The following is a 26,439-nucleotide window of genomic DNA, read 5'->3' as shown; positions in this document are numbered from 1 at the left end:
GGGAGGGAGGTGGGAGGTGGCCCCTGCCCAGAAGGAAGAGGATGTCAGATGACTGTTGCTGTTTTGGTTTGATAAAGCTTGGTTCCTACTAGAAAGTAAATATCCTCTTGGAAATGATAGATGCCTGTCTCCTCAGAGGCACTGCCAGGGTGACTGTGCTGAGCTAGATGGCCTTTCCCTGATGGCATCCCCGTCTGTTGCTCTCTTCTGTCTCCAGTTCCTCCCGTAGTGGAGCCAGCCTACCAGGATGTGCGCCAGGGCATGGGACGCAGCATCACCCTGCGCTGCACCATGCTGAAGGGCAGCCCTATGAAGGTGGCCACCTCCGTCTGGCGCTTCAACGGGACCCTCCTGGCACAGCCCTTGGCAGAGCAGCAGGACTACTCGGAGCTGAATGTGGACAGTGTCAGCCGAGAGACCAGCGGTAGCTACGAATGCAGCATTTCAAATGACGTGGGGGTCTCCACCTGCCTCTTCCAGGTATCTGGTAAGTTGCAGAGCACACATCGGAGCGAGCTGTTAGATGGGGTCATGGAGGTGGGAAGCTTGCTCCCCAAAAAGTAGTGCCAGTACAGGCAACCCCTACTGCCTCCTCTTTGGGCAGTGCTGTGTTCTCCTTTCCAACCTAGTGATTCTGTGATTCTGTGATGACTTTCCATAAACTAACATGGAGATGTGCCGTCCTCACTCAGGCAGTCCTTCAAGTCTAGCTTGGACCTGGAAGAGCTAGTTGTAGCTACTGGTACATTTTAGCAGTGTTTGAACACTTGCCTGAAAGATCCGAGACTTAAACTTAAGGCTGCATCTGTTTTCAAGCTTGGACAACCTCTGTTGTAGATAAGTATTTACCGGGGGGAGTGAAAGGCTCTCTACATCCCCTCAACAGGCTTCACACCATCTAAATTCCCTGTTAAAAACAACCAAAAGCTGTATTATGTATTCCTGTACCTTGTCTTTGTTTCTTGTCTCTTTGTGCCTCACAATGCTAAGGCAAATGTGAGCTGAGAATAGGAACTAGTACTCAGTGGATTTGCTCCTCACAGTTTTCCGTGAATCCAGCAGGCACTGTAACAGGACTCATCTCCTGCACCTGCAACTGCCAAGAGGAATAGCAGAGTTCTAGCATTTAAAACCACACATCTGACCTAGCATCTCTAGCTGATCATTAAATCTGCTTCTCCCATGACCCCAGAGTTGACTTGGGCAGCAGTTTCTAGACAAGCTCTCTGATGAAGTTGCCTTAATAAAGCAAATTCAGCCAAAATATGGAGTTTGCAGTCCAGGGGCAATTTATAATACTCTTCAAGTCAGGGCTGAACAACTGAGAATAAATAATACCCAGAGAGACCCAATTTTGGAGTAGGTCTTTTCCAGGGCTTGGAAAAGCTCAGGTATGCTGTGGCTCTGAGGTGCTCTCAGAAATGGAGAAGCCCAAACCAATTCTACTGTTTTGGCTCCTTTTCAGGACCTTGTTCTCACACCTTGAGATTTCCTGGAATTTGTCTGGCAATTGATTTTTCTTGGTAGCCTTTACCCTCTCTACCCTTTCTTCATGTGTTTGCAACTCTCATGTGTTGGCAAATAAGTGATGGCAGGCCATATGCTGCTATGAGCCACCCCAGAAAACTGTGTCCTTATCAAGCTTGGGAATGCTCCCAGGATCTGAATTTCTTGCTCGAAGGAGTAACAAATACATATTGCCACCTGGTATGCCATGCTGTGCCCCACAAGATGAGAAAGCAGCATTTGTCCCTAGAGAGTACTCATCAGGAAAGCAGCAAGCATTTATGTTCCTGCATCCTTTCTCCATTTCCAAGACATTTCTGATGGTGGCTTTTCATCTCCAGTCATCTCTGCCTGTGTCCTGGACAGTTACAAATCAATTAAACATTCTCAGCCTACAGAACAACCTGAAAAATAGTCCAGTTGCTAGATTGCTTCTCTTGGGCTCAGAGCCACTGGAGTTTTAATTACGATCAGCCATGGCCTTCCTGTGTGAGTAGGAGGAATGGCATAGTCTTTTTTTTTGGGTTTTAATTATTTTTTTTTCTGTTTGTGAAAAAAAGACCATAAACCTTCATTCCTGATATGGAGGCAGTGACTCATTTGTGACTGTGAGGTGTTCACATGTAGTGGAAACAGAGTACATAAACCTGCCCAGGATGGAATTCGTTTCTTCTGTGGAGAGGAGATTAGCTTTTTGAGACGTTTTGGAATGATAGTAAGACATCCAACCCACTCCCCTTGAGCAAGTCATCGGTGCAGCCTGTATAGATGGCCACCTGCACTAGTCCCAAGCATAGAAAAGCACTGAAAGATGGAGTGAATAACCTTCAGCTCTTCCATGCGCTGTAAGCAAAAGACAAAACTTTCCAGCAATGGTAAAAGCTTCCAGAAAGGAAGTTCCAAAACTATCTTGGTGTGCTGCATTTCCATTAGAAGGCTTCTTTTTTTTAGCTTCTGTTTCCATCTTGGAATCAATTAATAAGGAATTAATATCATGCAAGATGATGATTATCATCAGTTCCGATTTTATTTTGGAATCCATTATGAAGCTTGACTTCCACAGTCAATACAAGTTGAATAAACAGCAATTAGTCTCTGACGTGTTTCTGAACTTCTTGCTTGTGAAAAAATTCAAGTCAATAAAAATAATAAGAAAAAAAGGACTTGGAAATAAACATCAATATCATCCATCTGAGTTCATAAAAAATAAACATTGAATCCTTTCAAGCCTAATTATAACCACATAGAATGGCAGGGCCTGTGATTTGAGTGGAAAGGTGCAGCAGACTGCCTGGGGAGATGGTGTTCATGCCTGTTCTGCTCTCCAGCATCCCTTGCTGTCCAGGCATCTTTCTGGTCTGTGCAGTCCAGACTGAACCTGAACCACGGAAGACGAGTGTTTTGGTTTAAGTCCAGCTCCTACCTGGCCCAGGACAGGACCTGCCAAAAATTCAAGTGCACAGAGTGAAATGAAGTTAATGTCAAATAGGACACAATAAGTTATGTGAAAGACCTTGAGTTACTTCTGGGCCCTGTTTGTTAGTCCACCAGTCAATGGGTTGCATGGCAGTAGCCTTCAAATCTTTTTAGTTAGTGGTTCAGGACAGCAGTGGCTGGGGAAGTGACAGAAAATCTCTTCTTCTCTGAACTATCCAGTTTGTTTCTAGTACATCATTTCTCCTGTGCTTCCCTTCCTCCTGCTGCCGTCTGGTTTTAAGGAAGACATGGATTTAGAAAAGACATTTCCGCCCCTACAAAAGCTCCCACTGTTTTTACCCAGGCTGAGGTCAGCGTACTCTTTGCTGATGAGTTGATTGTCATGTTACAAAGAGGCTGCAGCACTGTGTTGCCATCGCAGGGGAGATGCAGGAGGAGCAAGGTCTCCTTTTTAATGCAATGGTTCCTGTGTGATAAATAACACTCTTCCTATGACCTAGTGGCCACCTAATCTTTCCTCAGGGTTTGTTAGCAGGAGACTCTGTAAAGCAGCAGATGAAACAGGAGAAATGCCAGTTTAAAGCTGTTACCTCTATCTAAACTACAAAGCAAGATAGAAAAGATTAGAGCTGGTTCCAGCTGGAGAACTGAAGCTTTTCCTACCTTCTGTGGTGTCGGTCATACCCCACTGGTGTTGCAGGGCTGCGAACCCTCCCAGAAGTTTAAGCTGTGAAAGCAGTAGTGATTCACAGAAAATGATGGCACATCAGTGCAACACCGGCCACAATGATGAAGGTGTCCCTCATGTCAAAGGCAAGTGGATGAGCTGGGTGAGCAGAGCTGTTCCACTCTCACCACATCTCTTTGTAATTTATGTTCCACTTGATCCTACTCTTTTACTTTCCTCCCTCTTTTTTTTTCCTCCCCCTTCAGCGAAAGCTTACAGCCCAGAGTTTTACTATGACACTCCCAACCCCACCTTGAGCCAGAAGCAATCCAAGAATTACTCTTACGTCTTGCAGTGGACACAGAAGGAGCCCGATGCTGTGGATCCCATCCTCAAGTACCGCCTGGAAGTCCGTCAGGTAAGGTCTGCTCTTCTGGAGCCTCAGTACACGCCCCTGGGAAGAGGATTTCTCAGGAGGCGGTTACATCACTGTCTCCTTGCCGATAAAGAGCTGAAGGTGGTGAAATTGCCAGACCCTCATGGTCTTGCATCTTTCCTACTGAATGGAAGGGACAGGCCAAGTGCACAGCTTGGCGTTTGTTTTTGTCTGGTGTTGAGTGTGATCGAGGGCTTTCAAAGTCCTGCTGCCTCTCGTCAGACTATTCATGCTCAGTTTTTTGAATGAGGTTTTAATGTGGACAGAATCCCATAGTCATTAGTAGGTACTGTAGGTTTTATAGGCCAAAGACTCAAGCAAGTGGAATTCCACCTTCCTCACTTGTATGAAATAAAGGGAGTAAGCTGAAGAGCTCTCCAGGCAGGAACTGCAGGAAACAGTCATTGGCTGTTTGTGTTGCAGAAGGGCTTTCATACTGTCACAGTAATGAAGCTATTTGGACTGTATAAACTCTGCAGGGGAAAAGAAGTGAGTTTCAAGGTTTCTGAGTCTGAAGAGAAATCTCATGAGGGTGTGGTCGGGGAGAACCAAAGGGAAACCTGAAGAGAGCAGTGGATGGAGAAGGTTAGAGAAAAGAGTCTGATGTTTTTAATAAGCACATTAATGTAGCAGGATTGCAAGGTACTTTCATCAATCCTTAGCAAAGTGCCTGCTCTGAAAAATCTTATAAAAGTCGAGACACTTGAAATTGGTGTTTCTTGCCATCCAGTGCTGGCTTGGAAGCAAATGCATTTTGCAAGAACTTTGTTTACTGTAGACAGAAAAGAAAATAATTAAAAAGATCCAAGTGGCTCTTTCCTCGAGTTCTGCACAGTAGGCTCCAGTTTTATGACTCTGTTTGATTGTGAACTCTCTGTGGTGGGACAGCCTTTGTTACTTAAACCACATGGAGCATGTTGTCAGTGCTTAATAATAATACAGGACACAGGGGAGCCTTTAATAATGAAGGCAGTTTGTCATGGTACCCCTTCCCTCTTAGCTGAGTTTCACTATTGTCAACACAGCAACTCAATGAGCCAATTTGTGATTTTTGTCCTTCTCCAGTGATGCTGAGGGTTTTTTCCTTTTGTACATTGCCTAGAGATAATCTTGGATCTCTTCCTCATTGAGCTCCCACTGAAACGGATAAAGAAAAGGGAAAATTTCTGCTTTAAGTTATGACATGAAGGAAGCCAAGTGCCCATGCAAATTTACCCCACCCACCCGAGTTTTGTTCATACTCCATTGGTTACTGCTGTTAGTGTTTCTTTTGCAGCACCACCGCATAGTTGTGGTGTGTGTCTTAGAGGGGTGTTATACCATGGCCCTGCCTTGGCCCAGTCTCATGTGTGGACAGGCTCTTAGAAATGGTTACAGGTGCCATCGTGGTGGCCTGGGTCTAAGTAAGAGATGAGAGAGCAAGAAAGGAGCAGGGGGAATTCATTCCCACTTCAGACAGGTACTAGCAAAAAACACTAGAAAAGGTTTTCATGGTACTGTCTTTTCGTAGCCCTCCTCTGACAAAGGCACTTGCATTTCATGGTGAGGTCTCCATCTCCATGTGGCATACTGAGGTCTCAGTGCGCCCTTTTCATTTCCTTGTCCCAAAAGATAACATCCCTTCTTCTCTCCAGCCTGCCACTTCCTAGAGCTGCCTCTGTGTTCCCTGCTTTCCTGGTGTTTGTCCTGTGATGTCTCAACTCAGGCACCACCAGCCTTGTGACACCTCCTGACCTTTTCACTCCTTCCCTTGCTCCATCACCCTTCCACTCCATCACCATACCACCTTCCACATCCCACAGGTTTTGCTGTTTTTTCCCACCTTCTCCATGCAGGGGTGCCTGGGCTGAGGTTTTTGTCCTGCTGTTACATTGTTGGACCACAGCACATGACTCTGAAAAGCTCAAAAGCTCTCTCTTAAGAGAGCTCTCCACTCAGCAAATCTTAACATTTGTCTGCCTGAATCAGGAGCCGCTGTTTGCCTGTGCTTTCAGGCACTAGCTGTGGTGGCACAGAAATCCTCCAAGAGAGCTAGGATTGAAGTGGAATATTCTCCTCAGATAAAACTGTCCTTGCTTTATATATGGCCAGACACAACTGATTTGTTGCCAGCATAAAGCTGCTGAAAGCTTACCCAGGCAGCTGGCCCACCTTCTCCTTCAGCCCTGGAAGCTCCTTATCCTCAGTGATCAGTAGCAGGTGGTCTTCAGAATCTAAAAGATGAATGAACTGGGCAGCAGCAGCCTGCAGTGTCAGGGTGGTAAGGGGCTGTCTGAGGAGGGTATTAACTCTTGCTGAACTGGAATCCAATGGGCAGCCAGCTGAGATGCCAACTGGTTGTAAAATATTTCGCTGGTTTTCATTTTGCGCTTCCCAGTTTGCTTGAGGAACTCTTGGCATATGTAATACGAAGATCCCTAAGTAGCAAGGTGCTTCGCAGAGCACCTGGGAACCCTTGAATTAAATTTTCTTGCTGCAGCTGCTGAAAATGGGGCTGGGTGAGAGTCAAAGTGCTGCCTATTAATTGGCTGTGCTGTAGCTCCTCGAATTCATCTGATCACCAGTTTCCGAGGGCTGGCTGGGCATTCCTAGGGGGATTACAAACAGTCTAGGGGAATTTGGTTTCCTAAGCAATGCATGGGGGCTCCCGGCGAGACAGGCAGGTGCATTTCCACAGGAGCTGATTGTTCCCAGCACTGCTGAGCAGGCTGAGTGGCATGGCAGACGTACCAGTTCCAGAAGAATAAGAATTAACCTTCAATTAAAACCAAATAAAAGCCTGACAGCTTGGAACCACTGACCCCGGCAAAGCACATATTGATAGCAAAATGGAGCAAGCTTCTTGCAAAGCCTCTGTTGTGTCTCAGCAAACAGGCTGTTATTTCCTGGAGTGCATTGGTTAGGTGGGCTTAGGCAGCTGCATTGTGTTGAGTAGCAGTTCAGAGGGGAAAACATCCTCACTGAGGAATGGCAGGGGCCTCACAGACCTCTCTGCTGATGGCTTGGGAAGTTTTTCCTTTCTTGCTCCAAGGCAACCGATCTAAATGCTGACTACCTTACTTCACCCTAGCCAGAGAACTTGCATTTGCAGACTTGGGTGGTTTGATTATCGGCAGATGCCATGAGGCTTTTGGGCTATTTGTTTGGTCATCTTTTTCCTTGAATGTATTCTTGTAGCATAGAAAGGCACTGAAGCACTGCACTCCAACTGAAAATGTTTTTCATTGCTTGGGAATTCAAAGAAGCCTCCCCACACTAGATCTTTGCTTAAAAAATAAAAAAAAGCCTTTTAAGTTGCTTATTTCTCTCTGTGTATTTTATCTCCTCCCAGAGCTCTATTCTAACATTAAAGAGAAATCAAAAGCCGTCTAACATTGCAAGCAGGTTGCATCCTGGAGGAAAGATCCGAGCTGGGCTGGTGGTTATGGATACGGGGGATGGTGGCAGAATTACTGTGCACTTAATGAGCTGGAACCCATCTGTGACCTGAGGCTGCAGGAGAAAGAGGAAGGAGATGGTATTGGTGCAGTAGGGAAGTTTAATCTTCATTGTGGCCCTCAAGGAGACCCGTCTCTTCCATACCTTCTGATAGGCAGGCTTGGGCCAGAACGGGCTATCTTAACACGTTCCTGCCTTTCCCTTTCTTGGAGCAGGCTCAGCTCTACCTGCCAGACAGACCCCTGTGATTTGCACCAGGCCTAGCCCAAGACCCACTTACTAAATCAGCTCACTGGATTGTCACTTCAGATTAATTCGTGTCAGAGAGACTGTCTTTAATGAGACTGGCCCTGTGCGGTGCCTCAATAATTGTATGGTCTCTCTTTGTTTGTACTTTCATCCCCTCCATGCTGGATAAACATCCCCTGCTGTCTACAAAACTCATCTGGGCTCTGGAGCTGGCTGCCACTTGCCTCATCAGCCAGCCAGAGCAGCATTAATGAGAGCTGTGGCAGTGGGGAGCCAGGCTCACCGTGTGGGGAGGTGACAGATAACAGAGCTGTTTGGACACACAGAGGACAGGGGCGTTAGCAGGAATTTAATGATTGTGATTAGAGCAGAAGGTTAACTCTGCTGATGACCATCACAACACAGCAGGAGTAGTTTTATGCTGAGGCCCACGGACTGTGGATCTGTATTGCTTCATTTTTGCTTCTGAGTTGTTCTTTTGCTTTCCTCTGAGCCCACTTCAGCAACGTCTGTCAACTACTGTCTGTCTTTGGCTTCATTACCATGGAAAACCAAAGCCCCTCCAAAGCCATGCTGACCAGAGCAGGGGTACCTCTCACTCACTCTTTTCACACCAAGCAAGGGTGGTACTACTCAAAAGAGAGGATGAGCAAGCAGTATGCCAGCCTGTAATTTTTTACATAAATGTCTAGTTGAGAACAGTGTTAACTCACAGTTACCACGCTTCCCACATTCATATAACATTATAGCTTGATCATGCCACGTGTGTGGCCCTTGGCCCAAGAGGAGCCTAGCCTAGTGAAGTTGGGTGTATCTTCCAGTTCTTGTAAACAACTCTCGGATGAAATAAGCAGCTGGTTTGTGTAGCCAAGGTAGAACAAACTTCCAGAACAAGCTAATTCACCCAGCCCTGCCCTTGTCAGGAGTGAGAACATCTATGCTCAAAGTTTGTCTCCTCTCATCTTCAGCAGCAGCCAGTGCCTGGAGAATCATATAAAACGGACACAAACAATATTGCTTTTTCTGCCTCTAGATATTATAAGCCCGCTTGTTTATTGGGCCTCAGGTCAAGAAAGGCCTGATGCCTAAATGCAGAAAGGCAGTTTACCTGAGCAGCTCATGGTGTACTTGAGTAGATGGTGGCCCTTGCAGCAGCTCAGCTGTGTCCTCTAGGAAGTGACAGAAATCTCTTTTCTTCTGTGGCTTCAGGCGAAGCTTCTTGGGAAACTGAGCAGCTGGTGCCTTGGGGAGCAGCGGGAATGGCCTGAGGGCAGTGCGTGCAGGAGTGACTGAACTTGCTTTATTAACCAAGGGGCTAACATTTTCTGGCTCTGGGAGATTATAGGCTTTCTGAACAGTGCTGCTGTCACCAAGATAACCACCTCATGCGGGGTTGGCAACAGGCCTGGGTTCCACAGCCTTCATCCTAAGGCTTACTATGGCACCATGCCCCAACTGGTGCTGTGGTGGGGTTTTCAGCTGGGGGATGCTGCAGAAGCTGAGGAGGTGATATGGGGAGGTTTCAGGACCACCTAGCTGAAAAGCAGTCAATGTTGTCCTCCTAAATCCTTTTCATACTATAAGATGGAAAGCTTCAAGAATGGAGTTGTGGGGAGGGACCCTTGTAAAGTGGGGAGGGACCCATCCTACTCTGGATAAAATGTAACCTATGCTACACTCACTCTCTGTTACCTGAAAAAAGGGAAAGGACTTGTGGTAGCGCATCCACCAAGAAAACGTCTTGCTGAGAGGATGCTTAACTGAACAGCCTAGTTTGTGTCCTGGTGCAAAGCATAAATAGGGCACACGGAAAAGGGATGTAATAGTCCCTTTTCCTTTCTTCCTCCTTGCTAGACCACCACAGTCCCAGCCAGCTGCACCAAGGAGGGGAGTGTGACTTCCCATGAGGCAGCAGATAGTGGTCCTGGTTGCGTGCAAGATGCTGGATGGATGAGAACACTTGTGGCACATCCGTTTACTGTTTGTCATTTCATTGATACAGGTTGTGCCAGTCCTGTCTCACTGGTGTTAGGACTGGGAACTGCAGTGACTTAGCCTTGCAGTGTTTGCCCAGGACTGAATATCAAAACAGACCTTCTGTTGTAGGTTGGTTTATAAGTCACTTCTGCTGGAAAACCTCCTTAGTCTTCTTATTTTTTGCATACCTTAGCTGCTAGTTTGGTGGTGTCTGGTTGCAGGCTGCTGTCCTATGGGACAACATGAAATCAACACAATTCCAGGTACCTGCTGAGCCATCCACTCTAGCCCTAACTCTCCCATCTCCCCTACTCATGCTCTTCTTTTTTCTTATTTCAACTTTTGTTCAGTCAACGAGAATAGACAGATTACAATTGTGCTCTTGAGTCATTTACCTTTAGTTGCGCTAGTGACATACGTGATCCTGTGCAGAACTCAGCCCTGAGGGAGGTGGAAAAGGATGCAGAAAGAAGCCAGTGTGTCAGAAGGAGGGATGCTTGGTGGATAGTTTGAACAGCCATCATGATGCAAAGCGGGGAAAAGCAAGAGAAGGGAGGGTTGCCTTTTTAGGCTGCAAGAGGAGGAAAGGTTTGGGACATGCAGTGGGATTGAGTGGCATCCCTGTGCTGGTGGAAGGAGAGCTGGCTGATAAATAGCATTTGATGGACAAGTTGTGCTTGAAGCTTAATGATTTCTGTGTGGGACCTGGGGGTGAAGCAGCAATTTTGCCACAGGCATTTGGGAGCAGAGAGAGCAGATCCTGCCTCTGCTCTCTGCTGTCTATGCTCTCTGCTGCCTGAAAGTGGGACACAATGTCAGTCACTGAAGCTGACAGCACAATGAGCCATCTCTCTTTTCATCCCTAGCAATCTGTCATGGGGGATGATGCGTCAATGAGACCTGCTGCTAGAAGAAGATTCTCACTACGTGTGCTGTAAGGGAATACTCCAGGACAGCTGGATGTTTAGTGGGGGTGGGATACAAAGAGCTTTTTCCACATTTCATGTATATATTCTTACTGGCTAAGTCAGCAACAGCAGAGCTTCCACACAGTGGAAAGGAAGAGAGTTTCCTCCTGGCCATTCCTTACTGCAGGTGAAAGTGTCAGCCTGGCCACGGTTGTTATTATGTGTGTCAGAGAGAGGATCGGGGTGATTCCTACAATTCTGGCCTAAAAAGGTCAATACAGGCCTGACCAGCACAGATGGGTCAGGTGAATTCAGCAGAAATGGGTGGGGCTGTGAGATGAGATTTCCCACTTTGATCTGCCTAGCCTCTCCCAGTGCCACTATTGAGACTATCCTTTGCTCACATGAGCTTAGTGAGCAATGCCTACCTAATGAATTAATCTGATTAATTCTGTCTTTTTGCTTTGATAAATAGCTCTTCAGTATGATTCATGCTTTTCCTGAGCTGGTTGTCCCTGGTCCACAGATCATTTGAATCAGTCGTTTGGGAAAATTGGTAACATGAGCAGTGGCTGGTTAGTTATACCTCATGGTACCATTTCTCTTCTCTGATTATCCAAAGTAGGTAAGGCAACCTGCCCAAAGCAAGGTAGTTGAAGGTTTTACAAGGTGGCTTGCCCTTCTCAAGGTTCCTTGTAGCATATATTTTTGTCTTAATATTTACTTTTCATAGGTACTGTTCCTAATGCAGTTCAAGTACTTGACCGTGCAAGAGAGAAAGCAAGACATTGTTTAGCTTTCCTTGTACAAGGGAATAAGTTTTCCCACTCTTAGTTCTGTTTGGAATAGTTACAGTGCCTGAGAAGAACAGTGCAAATAATCTCACTGGAAAGGCTCATATGATTGTAAAACACATCTAGTAGCAAAATCTCATCTTATCTCTAGCTCCTAACACCACTGTTCAGTGCTCATCCAGAGTAAGGAGAATGTGAGAGAAGAGATAATCACATTCCCCTAACCAATATACCCTTCATATCAGCCTCACAGGCTTGAGATGTTGTTTTCACACCATTGTGCTTGTTCGTATCCAGCAGGCTGTAGGCTTGTGTTTTACAAAGCTGAGCACAGGATGAAAAATGCTTGCCAGGTATCAAAGATAAAAGTGGGTTCTTTGTGTGCATCTCTATCTATACTCCTTCAATAGCTTCAAGGGGTACATGCTAGTTATTCAGTCTTTCTGAGAATCTGTATCGATAGGCTGTGATGCAGCTTCCACCCTTTTACTCTGCTCATATGTTGTTTTCAGTATTCAGCCCATATTCCTCCTACTGCTTCAGAGTCTTTTCGTCGTACACCTTCCTCCTCTTCCCTGTTCCCCCTCCTGTTTTCCACACCTTTTTTCTTTTAATTCTGTTTCCTTTTTTGGTTTGGGGTTTGGGGGTTGTTTTTTTTCCTGGCTCTCACTTCCTAGAACATATTGGAGATAAGAGGAGAGAGTGTGTGAAGCAGGGAGAGTTTGGAGGAGAGATGTAGTTTCCCCTGCAGCTAGTGACAAACATGCAGGAGTAGGCATTAGATGGATGTTTTGACTGTATTTCATAAAGAAATGAAACTTAGGCAGTCATGCTGCCAGTGCAGGAAGCATGGAGTAATGTGAAGGGCTTTATGGCTCTCCCTGCACATGCTGTGCTGCCTGCTCTTCCTTTACAAGAGGTAGGACTGCAAGTGCAGTTGAGTTAGAGGTGGCCTGCAAGCTCTGGAATGATACTTATGTACATACCTTTATTACATGTATCAGAGTAGGAAGCCTGGAGTCTCACTAAAAGGCTGTTTTAACTCCAATAAGCAATAGCTCCATTTATTAATTGTTGTTTTTAAGGGTAAAGATTCCCTAACAGTTGGTTCTGCCAGGGTCTGTGGAGAACCCAAGAAAAGAAGCCTAGGACATGGCAACTCCTGTTGGTGGAGCGTGTCTCCCTTGGTAAGGAAGCTTAATCTAACCGCATCTGGGCAAACCTGGGCTATGAAGAGCCTGCTTGATTTTTCTTCTTGGAGCCAGAAGTGCTGTCAACATGCTTCATAGACATGTACGTGGGTCTGGCTGCAGGCAGTCACGTCCAATGCAAGGAAATGGGTAGAAGGAGGAGGCTGTGCTCACTGAGGTTGGGGACGGGTATAAAGTTGGAACCAGCAGGGCACCAAGTAGTGCTAATTTTCAGACGCAAGGCTCAAAAGAGATGGGAACCATTGCTCTGCACAGGAGCTGGCTGTGGAGCAATATGAGGGATATTGTCCCATATTCTGCTTACGCACATACTGCAGACAGAGAGGCGATTTCAGGCTCTACAGTGCATTGTCACATACAGATAGGATCTTGCACCAGCAGCGTAGAGCTTCCAGTCTGAATAGAAGGACCTCGTGTGCCTTAAGAATCAAAGATATAGCTGTAAGACAGTAGGAGAGAGGTAGCAAGTACAGTTAGACTTAAATGTAATGTGTCTAGCTCAATACCAACCACAGTGAAACCAACATAAGCTTCTTGCACAGACTGAGGAGTGCGTGGCTCTTCCTCCCTTCCAACCCATCACCAAATTCAGATGCTAGTTCATCCCTTTTCTCCTCCAGCTCCTGGGCTCCCCCTCCTCAGGATGTGCAGCTACGTGATGCCTCACTAAGCCCACAGCTCATGAAGATGCCAGTTTTGCTGTGCCTCAGTTAAGTCTTTTATTTGACTATGTCTCTAACAGAGGGAAGATTAGGTCTGCTCTTCTTAGTCTGGGGAACATATGCTAATAAAATACATATTGCTTTCTGATCAGTCCCTAATGAAAGACATTATTGGAGAGTGTGGAACAAGTACTTACAGTAATTCATGACAGCACCAATTTGGCGTCTCTGGGAAGCTGTAAACTGCTGCTCTTGGCACCTAATGAGGATGGGCAGCTGATTGCCTGTGTAAGAGGAAGAGAGAGAGAGACTGTCTCCTGGCTTAGGTGGCTCCAGCTGTCCTCGGTAGCTACTGAAGGTCGTAGTTGCTTCTCTCTTTGGAGTTGGGAATGTTTCAGCACAGAAGGGGAGACTTCTGTTACAGATAATTTAGGAAAAAACCTTCCAGGACCCTCATCTAGACTGAATAACAGATTTGCTTTGGCCATCTATACTTGCTTGACCCCTTGAGTCTGAACCTATGTGCCTGACTGATGAACGACATAGTTCACTGGTGTGCTTGTCTGACAAACATCAACTTTATGTTTGCTATGTGATTATTTGCTCTGGAAACACCTGATGAGTAATGGTCATCAAGCAAGGAAAATGAAATAAATCCAAGTTTAACTTACCCTAGCCCTTTAATTCATGCTGTTAATGTCTGACATAATTTCCATTCAAGGTGCTGATGAACTGCTAACCCTGGAAAATTATTTAATCCAGTCTGACAGGCACTGGAAGTTTGGTGAGTGATTATAAAGGAGCATCACAGTGACTGTCTTTACATCCAAACCAAATTTCTTCACTATGCAAAACTTACCTAAATGGCTTTTCCAGATGGCAGCTACCCTGCTGAGAGGGCCAGCATCTTCCCTGCAACTGATACAAGTCAGATCAGCATCCCCTAGTAGAATTGTGCTGCTGAAATTTTGTGCGGCTGACACCAGGTTGAGAGGCAATGCCACCTCAGGGAAGGATCAGGATATCATAAGAAAAATCTGAAAGATGGAAAACTACTTGAGTGGTTCAGGTGGGATAAAATGCAGCAGTACAATGCAAGGTCATGTGTGTGGAGAGTGCTATCAGAGGAATATGCTGCAGGCTGCGAGCTCATCAGTGGGAAATGACTGAAGTGGAGGAGCAACGTGGGTGAGCCAGTTGACTTCAAGGAGCTGCTGGTAAGATGCAGGTGTGAGAAAGGGCAAATGTACTCCTACGTGAAGCCTGAGGTGCTTCCAGGCAAGGTGAATGAGTGCTACTGTATTCTATATGCAGGGCTGGGACATCCACCTCCAGCAAGTGGGATCCTGTGGAAAAGCATTACAGGATAGATCAGAGAAAGTGAGAGTTTGTGTTACAAGAGGAGGCACAGATTGCTCAGCTTGTTTAGCCTAGCAAGGAGGCTGAAAGAAGGTGTGATTGCTGTCTGTATAAACATCGGGGGGTCAAGCAGCAGGGAGGGAAAAGAGACATTTAAGCTAAGGGACAATACTAGAACAAGATCCTGTGAATAAATTCAGGCTGGAAATGAGAACATTAGGGCAGTCAGACTCTGGAAGAGAGTGGGAGGAGCAGGCCAAACAGGAATGACTTTTAAGATGTGATGTGGTACGTTCATAAAAGGAATAAGCAGAGGTAACCCCTGTGGTGACAGGGGACTGGACTTTGTCAGCCAGGACTGTACTTTCCCTTCCTATGCCCCTGAAAGTGGCTGTGCTTTTCCCTTCTCTGAGTTCCTGGAGAATAGGAGGGACTGGTCAGTGCAGCAGGGTTTTACCCCTCTACCAAAATAAAGAGAGTAAGAATCAAATCTGATGTTCAAATGCAACATCAAAGGCAAGCCATCTTCCTCTGCTCTGTCCTGTGGTTCCAATATGACATCAAGGATCAGAATCTCAATCCATTGCTATGTGCCAGAAAGTCCAGGGGAAGATTTATGGCACGTTTTTTTCCATAATTGTGGAAAATATTGGATCCTCATTTTCAGGAGGGGTTCCTAAAATTGTCCACCCCTACCTTGCTCCTGACCCTGTTTCTGAGCGTTTTTCATTCCTGTTTTTCCAAGAAATTTGCAGTGATCATATTTCTACCTGTGGAAACCACTTCCTGGGCAGGCTTTGTCCAGCAATGGAGATTGCGCCTTGCTCTTGTGTCATTTGCTCTCAATCTTTGATGCTGTAAACTCTGACACACCCAAATCCTGCCATCATCTTTTCCTTTTTTTTTTTTTCTTATAAACTTTAAGAAGTCCATGGCACATCAACTCTTTAAAATTACCTCTCATCCTGTAGCTTCGGAGGTACAGATCTGGAGAGTCAGAAATTAAAGGCAAGGAATGTCTGCTGAGGCAGTAGGGTATTTTGCATTGCAGAGCCCCATGTTCATTCCAGGAGTTGTCACTAGCCCCCTAACAAAGCTCGGACCCTTTCAGTCCCTAGGATAGGGTGCTTAGCTCCTACCTTTCCTGACTCTCACTGGTTTAAAGGTGATCCCATCATGTTGAGGGCAATGGTGTGATTGTTTCTGGTCTTTGTGAATGACACTCCCTTTGGAAGGGAGCAGCTGTATCTTAGCTGGATTTTGTTGGGATAAGCCCATGACAGTTGCAATGACCGTCTGATATGAGATGGTGCTCACAGTCCGCTAGGACAGAGCTATATAATGTGTCCAAGACAGACAGGATCTGGCAAACAGGCTGAACTGGTAAAAATAGGAGGCTCTTTCACATCCTGAGTGGTATTACCTGTCAGAGGAAAAGTGCTCTTCTGCTGCTGTCACCTTCTTCAGAGTCCTGGACTATGCTAAACTAGGATGTCTATGCCTGATGAGAAACTGGGCGGCTTGGCTGAGACAGTCTGTTTTCTTGGGTATGAGACACATGAATACCCTTGCAGCTACTGTTGCCCGGGTGCTGAGCTTTGAAGACCACCTTAATTGCTGGTTGCTTTAAGAGTACAGCCCACCAGCTGCACAGGCAGTTGAAGATTATTTCGTCCATACTGTTGTCCCATGCTTCATTGAAACCTATATGATGCCTGTGCTTCCTGCACCACTGGGCTCCTCATAGCTCTAGGTCCTACGCATGTCTGCTCTCCAGAGTGCCCTAACAGATGAGAGAGGAGGGCTGGGATGGGGGCGACTCAACCTAATGCCCCACCTGCGTGCATGTCAGAGATGATATTTGGCTGTCATGCTCCTCTGTGGAGCTATACAAAGAGCGAGGAAGAGCCTGTTGGAGAACAGGAACCTGTGTGCCAGGCTGCTGTGCCACACCATCCTGCCTTTGTACAGCTGTCTCTGCCTTTGTACAGTTGTCTCTTCTTCCTGCAGAGAGACCAGCCTGGCTGGAGTTGGAAGCTTGGAGCTTTCCCAGTGCCCCATGTCTGTGGTTAGCCGGTGAAGACGGTGCAGGTGCAGGCAGCCAGCCTCTTCTCATTTGTGCTGCAGGAAGGAGCAGCTAAGGGGGTTTGAATGAGGATGAGAAAAAAAGGGAGAGAGACTGAGTATGTACAGAAAGGATTTGGAGGGGAGATGCTGGAAAGCAGAGCTAGTGCTGATGCCCTGAGCAGACAAGTTGCTGAAGAAGTGGAACAACTAAGGATAGAGTGGTAGGAGTGAGTAGCAATGCTGGGAAACTGGATGCTTGCAGAGCAGGTCCTTTGCTTCCATCAGCTTGTTAGGGAATCTGCATCATTTTAATGTTCTTTTTTCTCACTGGTGTTTACAATTCCTTATGGCTTGCTGATGAAACAGGTTTTCTTTTTAATTTATCCCTCAAACAAGCATGCAGGTGCTTAATGTGCAGGTGGTTGTGAGAACTCATGAGTGGCTACACAGGTCACACCAAGTCCTAGCATAGGTATGTGGTTTTGTGAATCCATGGTGCAGTTTGTTGAGACAGACTGCAGCATTAAATATTGACAGATGTGTTTATTAATAATTATTTGGCCTTAATATGTCTGTTAGCTGATATGTACCTGGCTTAAACATCATTCAGCCTGAAAACATCATCCTTTTTTCCTTCAATAGCCTACATAAACAGAAAACGTAGATGTGGCAGTATCATACCTCGTACCTTTCTGCTGTGACAAAGTGCCAGCTGGGGTGGAAGCTGAGAGCATGGGTAGTGTAGTATCCTGCTTTTCTCTCTGAGGCTTTTGTTGTGTGTTCCTGGACCACGAGCTAGCTCAGCTGGCAACAGTGAGACAAGCACTCTCTGAGCATCATGAACAAACTCAGATGATAAGACAGGGTCCTGGGTGGACAAGTCCTACCAACAGGATGTGATGATGAGGAATGAGAAAAGGCAGACCTAGTTTGCAAGTCCAAAAGGCTAGATGGCTAGGTACATACGAACATGGGTGTGCTCTCTCTTGGTTGCTAATACTGCTTACAAGCGACAGGGGAAAAGGACAGGTTGCACACTGTGCATGCGGATACATATGTCCCATGTGGGGCTGATTTTGTCCTTTGTAAGGTGTTTTTAGTGAACCTGTTCTGCAAAGACATTCTCTTCTCTGCAACCTGTGTGATATTCACAGCCAGATGGTGGAAATTTGGGGTTTCTTTGTTTTCTCTCTTCCCATCCCCTCCCTCTCATTGTTGGAAATGAAAGGAGGTGAAGCCAGAGAGATAAGGCTGTGCATTGTGCTGTGCTCTTGTTCTAGCCCCACTGGCAGCATCCTGAGCCTGGTGATGAATGAGCTTGTTGCATGTGATCCTCCACTGAGGCTTCAGCATCTCTAATAAGGTGGCCAGCGTTTCACTGTCCTCTGTGCCTGCCTCTACTTTATTAACTGCACTGCAGCAATATTAAGCTGGAGCACTGGGGCAGCGTGATCAGAACGAGGAAGAAGGCTGAGGAAGGAGTGGAGGGAAGAAGATACCAGAGTAGCATGGGAGGAGAGCATGCACAGAGCAGGAGAATGAGGGCAGCAGCGGGCAATTGAAGCAAAGGATTGAAAAATGGGTTCTTGCTGGACTGCTACGTGCAGCTCTGCACAGGCCTGTTGCTGACAATTGGAGAGGCAAAGGATGTTTATGGAGCCGGAGGTAGAGCCAGACTTTTACCTTAATGTCTCTATCTGCTGGACTTGTGCTAGTGACTGAAAGCCAACACCTGTTCCACATGCATAGAACTGGCTGGAGCTATCCTCCTTTGCTCTCTTGCACTAGTTTCATGCTTTTTAAACTGTGCTGGCAGCACACCTAGTCTTTTCTTCTGATGGCTGTGGCTAGCCCAAGGGAGACATCTGGACCATGCTGCTTTTCACCCAGAAGAGTCATTCCTTCCAAAGACATCCTGGGCCAGTTCTGTTGGGATGCCAGGACCATAGGCACTTTAGTAAGGATGGGCAGAGGGCAACCTTCCTGACTGCCACTTGCTGTCTCTGTTGAAGTTGCAGGTTCTATGGAGACAGGATGCAGGCTAGGAGAAGAGTTAGGTCTGAAGTATTTTATGAAGGGGAAAGACCCACTAGCTGTCCTAGGATGGAGGTGTGAAAAGTTACCACTGGTGGTGGACAGGCCAGTGCCACCCGCAGCCACAACACTGGGCTTCAGCTGTTGCTAAAGGCTGATTTTCCCAACAAACTTCTTGAGTGTAGCTGTGGCCTACGTGATGTGAGATGGTGGAAGCTCCTGAACACAAGTGAAATTAAAAGGTCATTAAAGTGTTCTCCATCAAGGTCTGTAAAACCAACTCAATGGCACCTTTCCTTCTGTGGGCCCATGGGAGTGTTTTTTCAACTCCATCTCAGCAGGAATGGAGATGTGTATTGATGGGCCACTGAATTTTCCTCAAAGGGAATTTCTCCGAGGGTCATGGGTGGATTATTTCAGAGGAAAGACACACATATTCTTCTGTGCACTAGGGCTAAGTGATCACAAGAAACAGCGTTAGAAGTTAAGGAGTCCAAGGGGAGAGGTGGGAGCCAAGATGCACCTCCTCACACCCCCATGTGACCATGTCTGCACTTTGCCTCCTCAGGGAGGAGGACTGGAGCTGGACTCCAGTCTGCTCTCTCTTTTCTGCCCTTGAAAAACTTCTTGCCCATGCCCCAAGGGAAGGCATGTCCCAGGCCCTGGCTGTACCTTTCCTGTTACCAAGTCTCTCCCCGAGAAACGGCACAATTGCAGCCTGTGGAGGCACATGTGCCCTTATTCATTTCTGAATCACAGCCAAACCTGAGTGGCAGCCAGATAGTTATTTGATTAAACCCACATGCCTCTGAGGACAGACTCAACTTGGTGATCTAGAGCTTTGCTGGAGGCTGATTTCTTGGTTTGTCCTGGATTAGGTGGTGTGGGAGAGTAAGTGATTTGACAATGCTCCCAGAGGCTTTTGATACCCAAATTCCGCCTAACTCCTGGCTGAGGTGGAATTTGCACTGTGAATCTCACCCGCAGGCTTCTCTCTGACTCTCCATTTTGTTTTCCTTTTAAAGGTTATGTCTAGACGAGGGAAATGGCTCCTGACCTCTCATTTGCTGGCTGGCTGCCTTCCCAGCGCCCCAGCTCGTGACAGCCCATGCGGAGGAGCTGCTGCCAGCTTCCCCCAGTCATGCTCCACTCCCCAAAAGAGCCATGCCAGGAGCCATACCACTCCACCCCCCTGTTTCCTCTCCTCCCAGATAATTCAGAGTCCGGTGCTAATGATCCCAGGTGAGGTCACTGGCACTGGGAGCCAGCTCCTCTCTTTCTTGGCAGAGTGGCAGTGCAGAGGGCTGGCAGATGGGGAGGGCTGAGCGGAAGGCATGCCAGTTGGATCAGCACCCAGCTTGCGTGCCTGCAGATGGGGCGTTGTTGATACGAATGGATCCTGGCAGCATCCCAGTGCCAAGTTTATGCTTGGTTCCCAGAGGCACTGACCTAGTCCCACCAACCAGGACTGTTCCCAGGTGCCTTACAAGAGGGCATCAAGCTGGGGGATGGCACCAGAGCACTTCCCAGCCCTCTGACCCATCTTGCCTAGGGGAGGATGAAGGTGCAAAAAGCAGTTCCTCAAGCGATTTGCACCCTGATCTTTTTAAGGCACGTACAAATTTGTTGTTCACTGTGAGAACCACATGCAGCCATGAGTTCCTAGGGGCCAGTCCCTGCCCTGATGTGGAACCATGGCAGGAACTGGTCCAGCCCTGCCACTTCACTTAGGAGCATTGTCCAAACTGCAGGCAGATAACCCAGGTGAAGAGGTGGGTCCTGGCCATGTTGGAAATGATCAGGGCTCTGGCACAGGAAGCCCTCCAGAGACAGCTATTACTTCTGAGTTCAAAATTACAGTTATGTACATTAGGGCTGGAAGCAGGCAGGGAAAGGATTGTGTGTGCTTGTATATACCAAGTACCACATCTACATTGTTCTCCTGCCCAGCCTTGCTGATGGCCTTTGCTCCCACTGTGCCCTCACCACATCTGATTGCCCTACACTCTCCACACTGACAGGCTTTGTGCCTGCCTCCATGTTCCAGTCATCTTTGTAACTTTAGAGTTAATGATAAACACTGAGCCTGCCTTTCAGGAGAATTGCATTTGGAATGAAACCTATCAGCCTAAAGGATATATCAAAGGCGGCGGGAGGCTTAGTGTCTGTTACAGTGGACCATGGGCCATGGAAAACCCTGCCAAAGGTCTTTTTGCCAGGACCAGCATCCCCAGTAACGTATCTTGCCACTAAGACACAGACGGTGCACAGCACCAGGCAGGAAATTTTATCTTCAATTCTTGCTCTTGTCCTTCCCCAACCAAGCAAGCATGACTCTGGCAGGGAAGTTTCACTGACATGTAATTCATCATTTTTAGTGGTGGTGACTTTGACAATGATATTTTTCCCATTGTTTTCTTGAGACTTCCCTGCTGTCTCAACAGACTGAACAATGTTCAGCTGGTACAGTTCAGCTAGGACAGTCAGCTCCTTCCTCAGTGGGCAGAAGAGACAGGGACCCTATGAATCACTCCAGAAGATCACTGACTTAAACTAGTCTGCAGAGGCAGTGTGGGCTAGGGTTTAAGGGCAAATCCTATGAAAGAGTGCCGAGGAAGCATGGAAGTAGAAAGGTCCGAAGAAGATGCTACAGGACTCAGGCAGCAGTGGTTGTGAACTGAAGAGTATCTAGGCAAAATGCCACGTTTTATGTGCACAGGACCTTGCTGCACTAATGGAGGTGAGTTGGGTTCATTATCCCCCTCCTGAAGACATTGGTTCCAACATGGAGTTGCTTCAGGATGCCAAGTTCAAATTGTACCCCCAGTCAGAAGGACTCCAGGACTTTCCTTCAGGGAGAGCTGAGGCTTCTGATCACTGCTTTGTACTAGGGCTGGAAATTTTCAAACCAGCTTTGCGTGAATGTCTCATTGATAAACCAGATGTACTTGTTTGTACTTGTAGGAGGAGGAATAGGGTGTTAGATTGTGGATAAGATCCCTCAGGTTTCCAGTTTCAGGATTTTCATAATGCTGTGGGTTCTTTTTCTATACAGCTGGCTCAGAGAAACACCATCCAAACCTTCATTCCTGTGCAGAAAATGGAGAAAGGCCTGTTGCTGGAGCACATCTTGCCCAACCTGAAAGTGCCTCAGAGCTATGAAGTTCGCCTGACACCTGTCACCAGCTTTGGGGCTGGGGATATGGCTGCCCGCATCATCCGGTACATGGAACGTAGGTGTCTCCTCCTTGGTCCTGGCTACAAGAGCAGGTCCGAGCCTCAGGCCTAGGGACCTTGGCATGTGTAATACTGTCTCCTGTGACCCTTGGGTGGATCTCTCTGCTATATGGAGTTTTGATGGCATGGTGCTATCCCGTTTGGTCATATTTTGGCTGTTGCAATCAATGCAAAGTACTAGATAGAAACTTATGAGGGCCAGTGCCCATTCATCCTTCACTCAGCAGGAGAATCCTAAAGCCCTATCTCCAGTCAAGCTGTGATGGAGCCTCTCATGGCACAATGGTGCATTCTAGAGGACAGCCACTGGACACTGTGCGTTAGCCACATGCCCATAAAAATAAGAGGATTTAGGATTTCAGGGGGCTTCAGCTCTTTCCAGAGCTGAATGTTCAGTTTCTTTCCTAACTAGTCGCTAGCAAACCTATATCTCTGTCCAATACTGACTCCCAGATCATCCCATTGATATACATTGACCATGCTTCTCTCCCCAGCATCCCAACAGCCCCCAGCTCTCCCCATTCCCACAACCCAGTGATTTTTTTACTCCCCTCATGAGTATTTCAGGAGAAAGCTCCTCCTCCTGTATTTGCATGATTTTACACAAGCCTCTTGTCTACTGGAGTGACAATGTTCCCAGCATATCTGTTGTCTTAGACTTTCACAGTGTCTCAAACTCTTAGATACCAAACTTTAGCTCCATGTGGGTACTCCAGAGAGAAACAGCTTGGGTTGCCAGAAAGGTTCCCCTGTGCAATCCTGGAATCACCCCTTAGGTGGGGTTTTCTTAAGATCTGTTGCTACTAGGATCAGAAAATCAGCATCTTGTTCTATCACCAAGGCAGACACCGAGCACTGCTATTTCACAGGGATTCTTCCATGAGATTTGTGCACCTATGACCTTTCTTGATGTGTTTGGGTTTTTTTTAGACTTCGATTGTGAGAAGCAATACAAGCTGTTCTGACTTGTTTTTCTGTTCTGTTTTCCAGCAATCAACTATCCTAACCCAACAGGTAAGCAATAAGACCTTTGAATCTATATTTTTAATTTAATGCATGTTAGTCAAGTGCTCCAGCAGATCAAACAAGACAAACAGCTGGAACACACAACTCATTTTTTTGCCAGTTTGTTGTTCCTTGAGCTATTGTCAGGAGATATGCACCAGAGATGCCTCCTGCTCACACCTGAGATCTCTGTGATAGAATAGGCTATGATTACAAATGCACTCTCCCTCAAACACTAGCAGTCTGCATCCAGTAACCATGCATCCAGGGTTATTAAATGTTCCCCAAAATACCTGTGTTTAAGGAATGTATAAGCCCCCATCCTCTTCTTACCAGGAAAGATATTGCTTAACATCTCTTCAAGATGATATGGAGAGATCTCCAGCTCAGATCTGGTTTCTCTTCCAAACTTCTTGAGCACAGTTCCTTTCCTCTTCCCCTCCAATGTCATCACTGTTTATTTGCTCATTTACGTTCTTGTCATTCCTGTAAAGATGCAGGCCCATCTTTATTGAGCACCCAGAGTTCCCATTGATTTTGAGAGCAGAATACAAGATGTGTCAGAACGATGGTTTACAACAACATGAAGATACCCATTGAGCATAAAAGAGAATTTCTGGTGTGCTGTAAGTAGTGGTGGAGTGATCTCCAGGGGATGAAACAAAGTCCCTTTGCTTTGGTTGTTGGATATAAGCCCAGGCAAAGCTCTTGGGCAGAGATAGGCAGACATGGGTGGTCCATGGAGAGCAGGTGGTAACATGTGACTGTTTCCTTCTCCCTGTTTCCAGCTGTTGAGTTAAATTAAAAGTAGCTGAAACAGCATTAAGTCTTTTCAGAGAGTACTTTATCTATGTGTAAGCAAATGCTACTGCTGCACTGCAAGGCAGCAGTGAGAGGGAGAACCAAGGATTAGGCAACAGCAGCAAGGAACTGGGATATGGGATTACCTTGTTAAGACAGCCTTGAAGCAATCACTCTTGCAAGTTCACACTGAGGATGTTTTGATGCATCATACTCTACTTGAGAGCAGGAACTTCTTGTAGGATCAGTGAGACTTTGTGGCTCTAATTCCTGATTCCGTTTGCTTTGTTTTTCCCTGCTTTCTGGTCCTCTTTAAACATTCTCCATAGAATACTCGCTGGGAAATACTGACTGTATTGCCAGTGACCCACTCCAGAATGTGTCCCTCAGTACTCGCTGGAGGAGGCAAGCATCCCAGCTCACTGCTGGAAAATCTGGCCTTTTGCCTCTTGCTTTTACACTAAATAAATCACTGCTAAAGCCAGAGCAACTTTGGTTCTAATTATGTCCTTAATTTCATGGGGTCTTTGTAAGCTGAGCCTTCAGACTGCTCACCTGTGGCTGCTTTGGCAGTTTGATTGAGACCAGAACAACTACATTAATTTTGCCCGTTGGTGGAGGGTAACTCATCTGTGCCTGTATTTCCATGCAGCAGATCCAACACTTAGGGTTTATCCTTGATATGTGTTATCCAGCCTGTGCTGGACACTGGAACGAATCAAATCATCAGGATCTTGCCTGTGAGTTCATGCCTTGAGACTGACTGCCTAAATTTGCACAAACCACACTTGCTTTCAGAGATGCTCCTTCCTTTGAGACCTGCTGCCAGTGAAATACAAGCCCAAAGGCACTTAGCTCTGTCTCTGGACCACAACTCAGTTCCCAGCCTCTCTGCCTGGCTGCATGCAAATCTACTGCTTCTTATTTTCCCACTTCCTTTGCTACCACGGCCCCCGGGAAAAAAAAAGGTTGGGACAGGATTGTGAAGGTATCCTCACACTAGGCTGCCCAGCCAAATACTGGGAGCAAACATTGAGAGCTCTCAAGTGAAAGGCACAGATTAGATGATTAATGCCTCTGGCAGCCTGATCCAAGGGCATGCACAATGGTGATTAATTTACAAACTCTGAGAGTCACTTAATACAATTATTTCTTCATGCATTTTCTCTCCCAGCCTAATAAGATGTTAATGACATTGGGGCAGGCAGGCGTGTGGCATGGATACAGAGCTAGGTACTGGAGTTATAATGGAAAAGCAAAGTAAAAGCAGAGGAAGCGAATGAAAGACATTGGAGATTTCAGAAATTTAGAGGTTAGCAGTAAGACTGACTGTAACTGTTAAAAATCAGTTAATCTGGTTTTAGAAACAAGAATTTATCTAAAAAAGCCCTATTAGATATCTTAATTCTAAGGTATTATTTTAAAGAACTCTTAGAATAACTGAACATTTTAGTGTCATGGCTAAATTCCAGTACTGGGGATTCTGCGCTGCCCTTCTTACCTCTCCGGTGCAATTTCATTTGGATATAGTCTTCCCTTTTTAACCCAAACCCTGCAATACTGCCCTGCATGCTGTTCCAGCTCATCAGCAATGGATAGTTTGGTTTTCGTGGTTCTAGCAGATGTAGCCTTGCAACCTGGGTCTTGAGAGCACTAAGAAGCATATGGAATTGCCAGTTCTTGTTTTTCTTTTGGCCAGCATGTCTCTTGGCCACAGTAGCAGCATATATCTGCAGTCTGGTTGTGTGTGACATTACAATGTTTTGGGATTATGGGCAAGTATGGTGGGTGGTGATGAGTACTGGATGCTGGTTGTTGTTGATTAGCCTGGCTCATTGCTTACTATCTAGTGATTGTGTGTCCTGTCTCTAATAATTCCTCGTAGTCCAGAGGAATATGAGATTGTTGCTTCAGTATGAACATGTGGGAATGAGATGTGGGCCTGGTGTTTAGAGTTGGATTTCTCAAATATGTGCCCATTCTTCAGGAGTGTGTATGACATGAAGGTTAAAAAAGGTGACTGCCACCAATTCATTGTGTCTTGATGGCAAATAGGATTGTCTGGACCATATTATCCCCTTGTTGCAGGATGAGAAATTAAAGCAGATGGCAATCCAGTGCGACCCAACCAGTGACAGTAGTGTGAAGCTTTCTTCCATTACTGGTTATAAATGCTTTAGAAACTTACCATGGAAAAAGCTGTTAAATGTTCTGTCTTAGATTCCAAAGTACTTCAAAGTTGCAGTACAGTTTTCATTGTCTTCATCTTCTAGATTGGGAAACTGATCTCCAGAGGGGAAGAGATAGCCTGTGAGTCACGCAGAAGATCTGCAACAGACCTGAGGCTCAGAGCATGGTCCCTAATGCTCCAAGCCAGTTTCAGTCATCAGACCACAGCTAAATGACGAAGGCAATTTTATTCAAGTGCACTCCATCTGCTCTTCACCTATAGTCTGCAGCTAGAATAGGATTATTATGCATTCATATGGCAGCCAGAATTTCAGGACCAGAGTTGGCTTCCCCCTAAGGACTTGAAATGAAAACCTCCATTATGTTTCACAAGAAGGCAAAGCAACAAGAAATGCTAATAGCCGTGACAGAGGGTCTTCCCCCTGGGAATGCAGAGAGGTGTCTGTAACCAGGTGCAAATA

General features: G+C 46.3%; 1 protein-coding gene across 6 annotated transcripts in view; it reads left to right on the top strand.

The window, feature by feature from the left end:
• Positions 1 to 26,439, top strand: part of MDGA1 (MAM domain containing glycosylphosphatidylinositol anchor 1) — a 143,747-nt gene that overhangs the window by 93,248 nt on the left and 24,060 nt on the right. For all 6 annotated transcript variants that reach the window (XM_054063253.1, XM_054063254.1, XM_054063252.1 and 3 more), the window contains 4 exons: positions 218 to 487; positions 3,877 to 4,028; positions 21,801 to 21,978; positions 22,973 to 22,996. In XM_054063253.1, coding sequence (XP_053919228.1) covers positions 218 to 487; positions 3,877 to 4,028; positions 21,801 to 21,978; positions 22,973 to 22,996 — 624 coding nt within the window. The remainder of the gene's footprint in view (positions 1 to 217; positions 488 to 3,876; positions 4,029 to 21,800; positions 21,979 to 22,972; positions 22,997 to 26,439) is intronic.

The sequence above is a fragment of the Cuculus canorus genome, chromosome 3 (assembly GCF_017976375.1).
Source record: "Cuculus canorus isolate bCucCan1 chromosome 3, bCucCan1.pri, whole genome shotgun sequence".
NCBI lineage: Eukaryota > Metazoa > Chordata > Aves > Cuculiformes > Cuculidae > Cuculus > Cuculus canorus.
The sequence above is the reverse complement of the archived record's forward strand: the minus strand, read 5'-3'. Positions and strand labels throughout refer to the sequence as shown.